The sequence below is a fragment of the Penicilliopsis zonata genome (genome assembly GCF_001890105.1).
Source record: "Penicilliopsis zonata CBS 506.65 unplaced genomic scaffold ASPZOscaffold_10, whole genome shotgun sequence".
Lineage (NCBI taxonomy): Eukaryota > Fungi > Ascomycota > Eurotiomycetes > Eurotiales > Aspergillaceae > Penicilliopsis > Penicilliopsis zonata.
This window is the reverse complement of record NW_019208919.1, coordinates 87,630-100,370: the sequence shown is the minus strand read 5'-3', so window position 1 is coordinate 100,370 and position 12,741 is coordinate 87,630. Positions and strand designations below refer to the sequence as shown.

The 12,741-nt window shown below is 53.6% G+C and overlaps 3 protein-coding genes across 3 annotated transcripts; 2 read left to right on the top strand and 1 right to left on the bottom strand.

Annotated features, from left to right (window-relative positions):
• Positions 1-226: 226 nt before the first annotated feature.
• Positions 227-2,035, top strand: ASPZODRAFT_69292 (hypothetical protein; the record flags this gene model as incomplete). The annotated part of the gene is made up of 1 exon (XM_022729571.1): positions 227-2,035. The coding sequence occupies one exon, from the start codon at positions 227-229 to the stop codon at positions 2,033-2,035; it is 1,809 nt and encodes a 602-aa protein (XP_022580090.1).
• Positions 2,036-2,686: 651 nt separating this feature from the next.
• Positions 2,687-5,186, bottom strand: ASPZODRAFT_133418 (hypothetical protein). The gene is made up of 6 exons (XM_022723268.1): positions 4,906-5,186; positions 4,803-4,837; positions 4,652-4,721; positions 4,417-4,584; positions 3,980-4,335; positions 2,687-3,915 (listed from the first exon to the last, which is right to left on the bottom strand). Exons 1-6 carry the CDS (start codon positions 5,028-5,030, stop codon positions 2,762-2,764), a joined length of 1,908 nt encoding a protein of 635 aa, XP_022580089.1. The 5' UTR covers positions 5,031-5,186; the 3' UTR covers positions 2,687-2,761.
• Positions 5,110-12,634, top strand: ASPZODRAFT_159873 (hypothetical protein; the record flags this gene model as incomplete). The annotated part of the gene is made up of 6 exons (XM_022726435.1): positions 5,110-5,561; positions 5,650-5,813; positions 5,878-6,112; positions 7,392-8,941; positions 9,038-10,790; positions 10,821-12,634. The coding sequence occupies exons 1-6, from the start codon at positions 5,351-5,353 to the stop codon at positions 12,632-12,634; spliced, it is 5,727 nt and encodes a 1,908-aa protein (XP_022580088.1). The 5' UTR covers positions 5,110-5,350.
• Positions 12,635-12,741: the final 107 nt, after the last annotated feature.

Here is a 12,741-nt window from a genome sequence, read left to right as displayed (position 1 = left end):
GTCCTGGGTGACCCCCACGTGACTTTATCCGAGTTAGCGGTAAACAACCCAAAAGAGAAACAAATGAGGTGCGTCACAAACGCCAATATTCAGGCGCAACTCCACCGGTCTTCCACCACCTGCTCGGTCTCTACGCGAAAAGACCCCGGAGTTCCTCTGATTATTTGCTGCCATGCTTCGTGTTGCATCTGTTTGACTCCGTTGAACTCGTTCTATATCGTTCGTGATGGATTCGCCGTCACTCCCAATGTCGAGTCCCACGAAGGCTCTTTTCCCAGTGTCCCCTGAGCGAATGAATCAGCAATCTATTCCAAACTCACCGTCCCTGCCGTCTGATCTCGCGAACTATAACTGCAAGACTTCGAAAGGCCTGTCAGATGTTCAATCCAGAGTCGCTTTTCTCAACAGCTTGTCGCGTGGACAGAGTCCCGTCGCTACGACCCAAACTTCCTCGTCAACCTCGGCAGCGCTTCAACGAGCTATCCTCGGTCGGGAGGAGGCGGAATCTGCTCTTAGAAGCGTATCTATCGAGCTTTCCGAGGCTCAGACACGTGAACGACGCATAAGCGAGAGATTGGAATCCTTGTTGGAAGAATTACAGGCTGCCAAGGAGCGCCAGGCTCATGAAAGAGGAGTCTTTGAGAAAGAGATAAGGAAAGCCAGAAAGGAAGCATTTCGCGCAGGATCGTCTCTAGTCCGGTTGCAGGAAGAACTCAAAAACGCGAGAAACGAAGCGAAGACACTGAAGGATGAGGTCCGGTTGGAGAAAGAGGGAAGAGAAAAAGCTAAACAGGAATCGTTTGAGCGTGCCTATGCTCTTGCTGGTCTGACAGAAGAGCTCGAAATTTTCAAGGGCAAAGTTCGATCGCTTGAAGCAAGTAGCCAGTCTAACACCCTCCAAGTACGCGCTCTGGAAGTCAACGAAGAGGATCCCGGACAAACATCGACAGCAGAAAGCGATTCAAATGTCCTGACACCAAGAGAGCGAAGACCCAAGCGCGCCGCCGAAGACCTCGCTAGATCTGGCTCTCTCGAATCGACCGGCTCCCCCGAGAAGACTGACACGCCCCCGAAGCGGCAGAGGCTTTCCGAGCAAATCATTGCGCATGAAGATCAACCAGAAACGCGCGAGTCTGAGCTAGAGAATAATAGCATCATTGATGAATTACAAAACGAACTGGAAGTGGAAAGGCAGCTCAGGCTGGACGCTGAGGACATGATTGAATTCTTGAAGATGGAATGCCACTTCCAGAGATGCTCTTGTCGAGTCGCAGGACACCATGAGCAGACAGATCCTTCGGATGACGCCTTGATAGCTAGAGCAGGCACAGTTGAGAAGGATGTTGTTGCTGATCCCTTTGAGTCTCATATCCATGAGCATTCTACGGGAACTCCTGTTCAAGTTCCGAGAGCAGCCGCCGAAGGCTCACCGGCTCCCGAACCCAAATATAAGGAAGCAACCCTGGAAGAACCTTTGATTACGTTCTCGCCAGTCACTGGGACCTTTCGGACGTTCCCATCGCCTTTGAGGAACTCTCCCCAGAAGAAGCAGGAAGAACCCTTCGAAGAGCTCCGGTCCCCACGGTTACGGATGCACACGGCCGGCAATCTATTCAACATCTCCTCAGCCGGCTCACCAGTTACTGGAGGCAATAGGGACTCCGATATTTTTGCTCCATTTTCGGCGAAGCCACGCGCCACTATGGAACAGACTCCTGAGTGCGAGGAGTGGCCCCGTGAGCAACAGATCACCACCATGGTTCCCTTAAGGGGTGACGAAGAATCTTCTCCAAACTTTTTTGGAACTGTCCCCGGCACCCCTATCAGTCGAGAAGACGCTTTAGCACAGATTCGAGCCCGAAGAGAACAAAACACGAAAAGATCTGCTAGTGCGAACGAAGCCGCGCTGCGCTCTGGCGGAATGGGCACAACGCCTGCTCGGGGTGGCAGACGAGTTCCCGCCATACAAGGCAGGGACTCTCACGATGATGGCCCACGAAGAGATTTGAGTGCACCTGTTCGACTTTTCCGATAACGCGGTCGGAACGACAGATTATCACGAATGCTTCTTCTATATCCTCGTTGTTCTATTAGCCCGTTAGCATCAATAACTTCTTGCGCAGACTCCATTAATACCCCCGGGTTCCTCATGGGACGGCGTTTCTTGGATTGCACCAGAAGGCAGTCCTGGTTAGGACCGTTCTTTCCTCCCCCCTGTTTATCCTTCTGTCAAGCCTGTTTATGTCTTTAAAATCCTGCATGATACTTGAAAAGATGACCCCCCCTCCTCCCCTTACCCTAGATGACCATTCATGTCCTTCAAACTCATTCTTTTACACACATGGCTACTGGCCTATTCACTACTCAACTTATTTCCTTTGTCTTCGATTCGGCCGTTGCTTCTCTCATCTATTCATGTCTTAAATTGCTCAGTTGGACATAGGTAGACAGCTAGTATACTTTCCCTGAGATTCAGTTTTGTATATATCTTACTTTCATCATTCAATTCTAATCATATCCGAATATTCTGATAAATCCTTTCATGGTATGAAAATAGAGGGTTGAATTGGTGAAATGGTGAAATAGCCCATCTGTCAATTAATCATATACATACTGACATATAACTGCTCTGACGAAATATATATTCACAAAAGGGAGGCTGGATCAAAATAGTAGAATTGACGAAGGACCAGACCACCAGCCACCATACATGATATGACTGTCATGCGATTGCGAACTTGTACAATTTTTTTTACTTCTTTCAAAGAATAGGAATACCACAGCATCTGATCCGGGCCCCGTCCACGTACGCCCTGCGCCCCCACCATAGAAGAACGAGCTGCTCGACGAAGACCCGATCCGTCGCACTCCAGATGTCGAGGCCCATATCCGTCATGTCGGCGGTTGTGATCTTGACGGGATCGTTGTCGTTGAGGTTTTCGCTTTGTTCTAGCTCGGCTTGCTCCGGTGTTTGCCTTTCTAAGAGGGGCACGGTGTCTGTTCCTTCTTCCGGCGGGGCGAACGTAGCTGGGTCGTCATCGCCATCATCTCCATCTTGGGTCTCGTCCGGTTCATCTTCGTATGGCTCCGGAGTAATAGCAGGGTCAGCATCCTCCTCATCCCCGTCATGTCGGGCAATCGCGTCGGCGAGGGTCACGAAGATCTGAGTCGTCCAGCGGCGGAAGTATGCGACCAGCGCGACTTCCGGTGGTTGTTGGGTAGGGTCGTCGAGGGAGGTACCTCGACGTGGGAGAGGTGCACCGTGATAAAGCGGAGGACTGTCTATACTGTCGAGGAGCCGTGTGTCTTGTTCCGCCTGCTCTTCTTCCTCTTCTGCTAGTCCGTCCCGTTTTTCGCCGGCTGATGCCCACCAGATGAAAGAGGTGTACGCCAACCGCGTCCAGGATAAAGGCTCAACGATAGAGCTTGAGGAGAAGGTGGAGGCGGCATCGGAGTCGCCATCTTCCGCTTCGGAGGATTGAGAGCTGCTGCGTTCCAGAGACAGATAACGCAGACCTTTGCGAAGGGTGGCGTAGCGGCGAGCGTCTCGCTGAGTAGCTTTCAAACTGATCGCTTCCATGTTTTGGCTTTTCGACACGGCTCTGTCTTTGCGGTCATGCTGGATGATTATCGTTGGATACACCCTATCTGGGGCGTTCTTCGAATAGAGTGGAGGGAGTGTGACTAGGACATCATAAAGCTCGGATTTCATGCTCATGATGTTGTCCGTGGTGCATGCGATCCAACTAGGATGCTGGTCCGGGCTGGTCTTTGCATCGATAAACGTAGACAGGTAGGGAATATCATGGATGCCAACGTTGAAAAGCGGCCGCGGACGAAGGGGTGGTAAGAGATTGGATGGTAATAGAGGAAGAAGTGTTTGAGGTAGAGACGCTAATAAGGACAGATCGTATACTGCGAACGAGTCAATATGGGCCACAATCGTTCGCTTCAAGCATATTAGACGCTAGAGACTCACCATAATTACACGGTGCTTGGACCGGGGCCTCGGCCATGAAAAGGACTCTTTTCCGTAGCAGGGCAGCTCGGTACAGAGGGAAGACCAAGGGGCCGAACGAGTTAACAAAGTCAGGAAGCGATGAAGCGGGATGAAATGGCGTCAAAGCCGGCCTCGCCGGCTCCAGCACTATCGCATCGCTAATGGCGCGATTGCGACGCAGGCTTTGAGGTCGCTCGCTGTACGGCTTCGATCGAGACCCGATCGGGGAATCCAGAGGCGAATCGGGCGGCGCGGACAATTCTGCACCACGCATCTGATATGTCTCCCAGTATTTCTCCAGCGGTTGGAGATTCGACATATCATCAGCGTACTTCCTATCAAAGTAGTGAAGTGTCATGTCAGCCTTGGCGCACACAGAGAGAGGGAACAACCCGTATGCAACGTAGAGCACTCACTCTACCAACTCCCTCAATCTCGGCGCATGTCTCCAGCTCTTCCCCAGCCTGCCAGAGCTCAACGGCACCAGAACACCAATAGCAAGCATCAGCGCATTGCGATCGGATTCGGCAGCCGGCCGGTTGACAAAAGCGCTGATACCGGCGAATCGTTCGTGGACAAAGTAGCTGTCGAAAAACACCAATAAATCACCACCGCACCATTGACATCCCGAGAGGAAGATAATCGACATACATGATATCCTCAGTCACATTGTGCAAACCGGAGGGCAACGACTTGTATTCCACCACTCCTTCAATGTCCACTATTCCCCACCCCCCGATGCTGTTTTAGCCCGAGTGTCCTTTTCACGGCCACATTATGGGGAAAGAGAGTGCGAGCTCACCTTCAGAAAGGGACCGTTTCCAGGAAATAACATATCTAAAGGCGACAGACGTCAATCAATGGCGATTCTTTGGCCGTGCGTGCGCGCGGAGGGGCAGGCTTACCCAGCTTTGATGTCAAAGCGGATCACGAACAGGGCCGCAATGCCAGGCGGCGACTCGAGAGCAGAGGCGCGGGGCACATCGATGCCCAGGGGCTTTCTCGTGTCTTCTGGTGAATTCGCAGACATGGCGGGCGATGACGATGGAGCAGCCAGGCTCCTCGCGACGGCGTGTCGTGGTGCAAGTGACGCTCAGGAGTTGGAGATGGGCACCGCCGGGCGCTGCGGAGTTGGCTTTGGGCGTGGAGCTTCTTTCGCCCAGTGGAAACGAACCGCCTTTTCCCCTTGCAGCGAGAGAGCCGAGCAACAACCAGGATTGCTACCGTGAGCTACGGGGTGATACGGTGGTACACAGCATTATATACATATTGCGTACATCGTCGGATTATAGTTAGCGATAAATCAAAGCGAATTGAGCTCAAATTTCATCGTCGCTGGCGCTCACCACCATGCTTGGAGAAGCCGCTCCAGCTCACCCATACTATCCTCTGGGAGTCGAAATACCTGGATATGTGGCCAACGAAGCTTCGCTGCTGTCTCTGATCACGATAGCCGGTGCTGGATGCGTGGCTTTCCTGGGTGCTGTGCTCGCTTTCGTCAGTTATGTGCGACCGAGCTTGAATAGAGCTGACCGGCTGGCGATTCTCTGGTTTGTGCTGTGTATGTCCTCCGTATGGGGGGTAGCTTTGCGTCGTGCTTGACTTGCTCGGCTTTTTGTGGGCTGACATGACGATTGCCCTCTATTCAGCAGGATCGGTTCACTGTTTCTTCGAGGGATACTTTGTCCTGAACCGTGACCGGATGGCGTCCAGCCAGGATTTCTTCGCTCAGCTATGGAAAGAGTACGCTCTCTCTGACTCGCGGTATCTGATTGCAGATACCTTAGTGCTCTGTCTGGAGACCATGACAGTGGTGAGTTTGGGGCAGCTGCTTCTTTGCCTACAGCAGGGAGATAGACTGACGATGCCCTGGACAGTTTCTGTGGGGACCTCTATGTTTCGTGGTCGCCTATACAGTACTCGTTCAACACACGATGCGACATCCACTGCAGATTGTCATGTGCATGTGCCATCTGTATGGCGATAGCCTATACTATGCGACCAGCCTGTACGATGACTACATCCACGATCGCCCGTACTGCCGGCCAGAACGTTTCTATTTTTGGATCTACTACTTCCTGATGAATTTCATTTGGATTGTTGTGCCGTTCTGTATGTCCTTTTCATTGAAATCCTCGAGGGTTCGGTGTTCTTATTGCTTGCTGCTAACGCATAATGCCTCGCTAGATTATCTCTGTGATAGCACGAAAACAATCTCCAACGCGTTCAAGTCCTTGAGAGATAGGGAAAAGAAGGTCCGGTGATCCCTACCGACTGGCTTGGAGTGACCAAAGTAGCTGGCTGCCTGTGGGCTGCATTGATTGGAGAGAGACGCCAGAGTTTGTGGGACTGGAGCAACTGCGCCTTGAACCTTTGCCATCGTTCGGACCATGGAGTCACCGAGTTCTACCGGCCGCAAAAGCTTGACTTCAGGTTGTTCTGCTCCCATGCTGAGTGGGACGCGCGGACCTTGAACGGACAATGTGCTGTGACAGGTCAATAACTATGATATGGTGGATCCTCGCCGTAGGCTGGATAACCTGGTGTCATCCGAGTGATGAAGCCAGCGTCTAGGCTGAGGTCACGGCCACAGAAACTCTGTAACAGGAGTATAGGCCCTGGTAGGGGAGTCAGGGACTCTAGGAAATAGGGAATCCGTCGAGACGGCGAATGACATGCGCCCAGCCGTGGGCTCCTTTCCTTGTCCTCCCGGTAGATCGATCTGGTTGTATTTGGAGGGGCGTGGTTTGTTTACTTGGTACCCAACACACCCTCGTCCACCGTAAACATGCCCCTGGGATTAACCAACCAGAAACAGCAGGCAACCAGTGCCTACCGAATTATTATTTGCATATGATTCTCCCCTGGTATCGGGCTCATGCTCAGCCACTGTAAAGCGATCGTTTTTTCCGCCTTCCCTTGCGGTTTCCCGGGTACTGCAGACGAGGGGGACTTGCGAGTGGCTTATCGGTAGTCCCAGTTCCCCATCGCCAGCGCCGGCCTGACCGACTCTCTTCCTCGCTTCTCTCGTGCGCCGTGCGCAAGCTGTGGGTTTTCTTGGTCTCGAGTTTTTTCTTTTCTTCTTCTGCAGCCAGTCTGGCTCTTTAATTTTGACCGTCAAGAAGCGTTTCCGTCGAGAGTTTGTGTGAGTCTTGCGTGGTCGTCCTCCCAGTCAGTCAGTTTTGTTTGTCCTTGAGTTGCACCAAAACAAACAACCCGCCCGGTGACGTCGTGGTAGAAGGGGGTGGATATTGCTTCCCCTCCAGTTATTCTCCAGGCACTGCTATGGATCTTGTCTCGGCTGGCTGCGTACTGGGAATGCTACATGCTAACTGAGGTAATCTATACCATAGGTAGCCCTCGATGCCGTCTCCTGCGACTCCCACTCAAGCCGCCGTGCGGGGAGGTGCTCCCAAGACGCCGTCGCCCACGAAAAAGCCCCTAGACATCGGGACCCCGCTAGGTGTCTACGATACGAATTCGGTTCGGGAGAAGGTGCGGAAATGGCAGCAGCAAGGCGGCGGAGTGGTTACGACGCCAGACGTGTATATCTCGGAAGACGAGGAGAACCCGTCTGCGTCGAAACCGAAGCAAGAGAAGGAGGGGGAGCAAAAGAAGGAGAAAGAGAAAGAGAAAGAAAAGGAGAAAGAGAAAGAAAAGGAGAAAGAGAAAGAAAAGGAGAAGGAGAAAGATAAGGCGAAGGAGAAAGACAAGGAGAAGGAAAAGGAACCATCAAACACTACTCCGAGAGCTAGACGACGGGTCAACACCACCCCCAGAAAGCGGGTGATCAGTGATGAGCACTGGAGAATAAAGCGGAGCTCGGCGAACACGCCTCCACCCAAAAAGCCGTCTCCAAAGCGGATTTCGGTCTACACTACCAATGAACAAATACGGTCGCCACGAGTGCAGAAACGAAGCGCCGAAAGGGACGAGAAGCCAAAGCCATCGCCAGCCGGCGAGAGAAACAAGAGCCATGTGGCTTCTCCCGCACGGAAGCCAAAGTCTCCCCGGCCGGCCGAGTCCATGATCGAGAGCGCGATCGAGGAGGAGGACGTGACAGACAATGCGGCTCCCTCCCCCACAGCTCAGTCGACAAACTCGAAGAAATCGCAACCAAAGACGAAGGAGAAGTCCGAGGTGAAAGAGAGCATGAGAAGAGCAACGCCGCCACCAGAAGAAGATGGGACTGAATGGGCATCGAGCGAGGCGGACTTCTCAGAACTATCCAGAAGGCGTGCACGAGGGCCGGCTCCAGGATCTGCCCCAGGGCCTGCCCCAGGCCTAGGCGATAAACCCAGGGGACCCATCAGTATACCAAAGGGCGGGATTCTTGACCACATGATCAGTGAATCAAAAAAGATCTTTGCAAAAGCAGAGCCGCCGAAACCTGTGCCAACCCGGGGCGCCAAAATTGAGGCTTGGCTTTCAAATACACCAGATCCTTTCATGGATGAAGATGAAACCCCCGTGGAGGTCCCAGCGCCGCTAAACACCAAATCCAGGCGTCTCAAGGAGGCCCAGCAATCCGGTGGCAGCAGTCGTGAACGTACGACAGGAACGGACCTGTCAACAGATGACGAACGCCGCAAGAGCATCGCGAAGCGACGAAGCAAGGGGGGCGAGGACTCACCCAAGTCTGAGAAAGATCAGCCAACTGACCAAACGGCTCCAAAGGCGAAAACCGAGGCCCCTGCACCCTCGACTGAAAAGCGAACAGACAAACAAAAGGGCAACGACCCATCGCCTAAACCTAAACCTAAAGAAGACTCTACTGTCTCACGGGAGAAATCACGTGGAGGACACCACAACGCCTCTGGCATAGAGACGCAGTCGTTCTCGGATGGATCTGAAGTCTCCAGCAACAATGCCCCCATTCCTGTCGGTCTAAGACGGCCATTCCCTAGCACTGGCATCCACAGGCTTTCCACCATTGCCTCAGTAGAGACCTTGAGCACGAGTGATGGATCCGAGCCTCCAAATACTAACAAGGATGGCCTGTTGGAAAAAGAAGCCCCAAGTCTTTCATCTCTGAAGGATATCGTTTCCGACTCGGAGGAAAGGGATACTTTCGATCCTCACTCACTGCCGAGAGTTCCTTCGAAGCTGAAGCGACGCCTGACCACCCATGATGATCTCATCTCAGTTTTGTCTGTTCCGAATTCTAGAAGCCGAAGCATCAGGTCGGCCAGAAGTGTTCGGTCCAACAGGACTCGTCTCACCGCTGTAACGATCGAGGAGTTGATGCAGGAGCTAGCGACAGACGAGGCGAAGTATATGCGGGAGCTGAAGACCCTGGTCGGTGGAGTCATTCCCGTACTGCTCGCCTGCGTCTTATCTAGGTCGGACTCTGCCATCGCAGCCGGCCTTTTTCGGCCCTCGCTGGATCCAAAGGATGACTTGAATTTTACAAAACCAATCGTCGATATGGGTGTCGCTCTGGAGCGCCTCAAAACCCTTCATAAGCGGATACCGCAGGACAACGCTGAAGCCCTCATGACGTGGGCGTTTGGCGCGCAACGAGTCTACCGGGACTACCTCAAGGCCTGGAGACTTGGGTTCCGAGACGTCATCGTCAATCTTGCCCCTCTGGAAGAAGATGAAGGTGCGAATAATTCGGATACTAAGAGCTTGGATGAAGGCCTCGATAGAGATGAGAATGGCGACGTCATCGACAGCGATGGTGAAAAAGTCGACGTTGCATACCTTCTGAAGAGGCCGCTTGTACGTCTAAAGTACTTGTCAAAGACATTTAAAGGGATCTACACCCTGAAGCCGTCTGGTAAGGCCGAAGAAGTAGTTTTGGGTTACCAGAATCTGGTCACCGATGCCCGCCGTCGGGCAAGAGAGGAACGGGCACGGCTCGAGGATGAATCTGCTGCTAGCATAGATCCCACGCAGGCTTGTGATCCGGCCACTCTGAATGCTGTCACTGAAGTCATTGTGGACCAGAAACGACGGGTTCGGGCTCGTGACTTCTTCAACATGTCTCTTTACCACACCAGCGGTCAGATTATCGACTGTCGTGTCGAACTTCTTTTGAGAGACAACCCCCCGGAAACCGGGCCCGGAGGAGATCTGCTCGTTTGTGAGATCGATCAAGCCGACCGCTGGCTGCTCTTCCCTCCCATCGATATCGGCTGCATTTCTGCCCGTGCCAGTGATGCCAAGGGAGAGATTGTCATGATGCTGCGAAGCGCCCCTGGGGCGGAGAAAGCCTGGCAAGAATTGCTCTTGCTTCGGATTGAGGAGGTGGAAATTGCACTCGAATGGGTTCAGTTGCTGGGCACCAAGCCAACTCCACCAGCTATCTGCAGGACCCAGAGTTTCATCGACCGGGCAAAGGAACATAAACGGAGGCAGTCTGCAGGTGCTGAGACCTCGCATCACCGCAGAGGTCCGTCTGGTCCTGGTGCGGCCAATAGCCCAACAAGGGAAAAATCCGTTTCTCGTACAAGAAAGCGATCATCCACTGTAGGGGGTACGAGCACTGAATCCAGCACCATCGGTCCGTCTTCAGCTACTGGCTCGCGAAGCTCTCTGCATTCTGAAATCACCCGTGACTCGGGCTATGCAGAAAACAGCTCGGAGAAGCCTCTGAAGCCCGTGAAAAAGTCCCAAGTCCCTCTGCCTTCGCGGCGCGATACCGAGACAGCCGAAGAGAAACAGACCCATGGACTGAAACGCACCAAGGCGAAGAGGGTCTCACGCTATGGAGAGCTATCTCCCGATGAGCAGAGAGCAGCAACTCCCGTGACGCCTCAGAAGGAGCACTCTGATGACGCCTCGCGTCACTATAAATCAGCAAAGTCTCCTGAAGATAGCAAGTCTCCCGGCGAGCAGCACGCTCCTAGACCCGCCATCAACCGAACCTTGGAGAAAATGTCTCAGCGCCTGTCCTCTGTTCCCTCAATGGATCTACCCACTATCCAGAAGATTCGGACTCGAAGCAGTCAAAGTTATGTAACCGAGTCCTCTAGCACCATCTCCGATGATGACGAGTCCTCGGTCTCCCTGGTAATGGATGAGGGGCCCGCACCGCCGCCTCATCGCTCGCCACCTTCTTCTCAGCAGAAGGCATCTGATGTTCCGCTCCTGAGTCCTACCACTGGGCGGCAAAAGCGGCGAGCTTCGTCGCCCTTGAAACATGAATATGAGCCGTCCACAGCGTCCGATTCATATTCATCAGAGTCTGATACCTCAACAGTTCGACACTATGATATGGAATCCATATCAATTTCGTCAGACTCGGACTCTTCGGAGGTGGCATCTGATGAGGACGACGAATTTGATGATGAAGATGATATATCCTTGCATCCAGAGCGAGGTGGCGCTCGTGACAAGTGGGCAGCCGTGGAGGCATCAGTTCTGACTTCCAAGAACAGTACTCTATCCCCCTCGAATTCGGCATCGCAGGCAGGATATAGAACAGTGCCTGCGCAGCCCTCCAAGGCAACCAAAGCCATCGCCTCTATCTTTGCATGGTCTGACAAGGGTTCCTGGGAACCCCTGTTACCTGATGAGTGCAGCGTTGTCATCACCCCTGGTATCATCGAGGTGTATGAGATGAGTGCGGCCCACTCTGCGAACGAAGAAAATGCCATGGACGGGGTCCAGCCCTTGATCGCCATGGAGCTGACACCGCTCGTTCCGACCCGGCGTGGCACAGCCGTTGACATCAGTATCCGCTCTCCTCCCATCGAGCGATCTAAAATCAAGACCAGTAACAACATCCTGTTCCGTTCTCGCACCACTGAGGAATGTGAGGCCCTGTACGGACTCATCAACCAAGCTCGAATAAACAACCCGACTTACATTGCACTTCAAAACGCTCGCGGCCCGTTTAGCAACCAGCCCATCAGTTTTGAAGAAACAACTCGCACCGGATGGCTCGGATGGCCACGCCGCCGCAAGAGTTATCGTGCATCCAACTCTCCTCGATCGCTGGCCGATGTCTCGGAGAGTAGCGTGGGGACCATGAACAGCGCGTTTTCTGCCCTGAAACGGTTCCCCGGCAGCAAGATGTTCAACTTGGGACGGTCGACGATCAGCTCGCAGAAAGGCGACAGCCTGTTTTCCAGCTCGTCTTCCCCGTCCTCGGGGATCGAGCGCATCGCCGCCGCAGCCAAGGGCGTCGACGGGATCGGCCTGTCCAACGCCAAGATCCGTCTTTACCTGCGAGAAACCCAGTCCAAATGGCGGGACATGGGCGCCGCCCGGTTGACCATCATGCCCGCCGACCCTAGTCCTGCACGCCCGGACACGGCCGTGAGTCGGCGCAGCGACTCGAGTCTTGCCGGCCCCCCTCCCTCCACGGACGGAGCAGAGAGCAACGGCAGCCCGCCAGCGTCGGGTGCCAGCTCGCCCCGCCGCGAGGCCGAGTCGCGCAAACGCATCATCGTCCGCGGTAAGACGCGCGACGAGACCCTTTTGGACGTGTGTCTGGAGGAGAGCTCGTTCGAGCGCGTGGCCCGCACGGGCATCGCGGTCTCCGTCTGGGAGGAGAACGAGGGCGGCGGCATTGCAAAGCAGGGCGGGGTCACCGTCAAACAGTTCCGCGTGTATATGATCCAGATGAAGAGCGAGGCCGAGGCGGCGTATACCTTTGGCCTGGTAGGGAAGCTTCGCTATTAGTTTTTATGATTAAGATATCCATTTGTTTTGTTTCTTACTATTTTTTTTCCCCATGTATATACATACCACTATCAATTCATCGTCGTTATTATATTCTATCTATACTA

Coding starts and splice junctions, on each gene's coding strand:
- ASPZODRAFT_133418 (XM_022723268.1), bottom strand. CDS start 5,030: ATGTCTGCGAATTCACCAGAAGACACGAGAAAGCCCCTGGGCATCGAT. Junction 4,838..4,905: donor CGCTTTGACATCAAAGCTGG/GTAAGCCTGCCC, acceptor TGTCGCCTTTAG/ATATGTTATTTCCTGGAAAC. Junction 3,916..3,979: donor CCAAGCACCGTGTAATTATG/GTGAGTCTCTAG, acceptor ACTCGTTCGCAG/TATACGATCTGTCCTTATTA.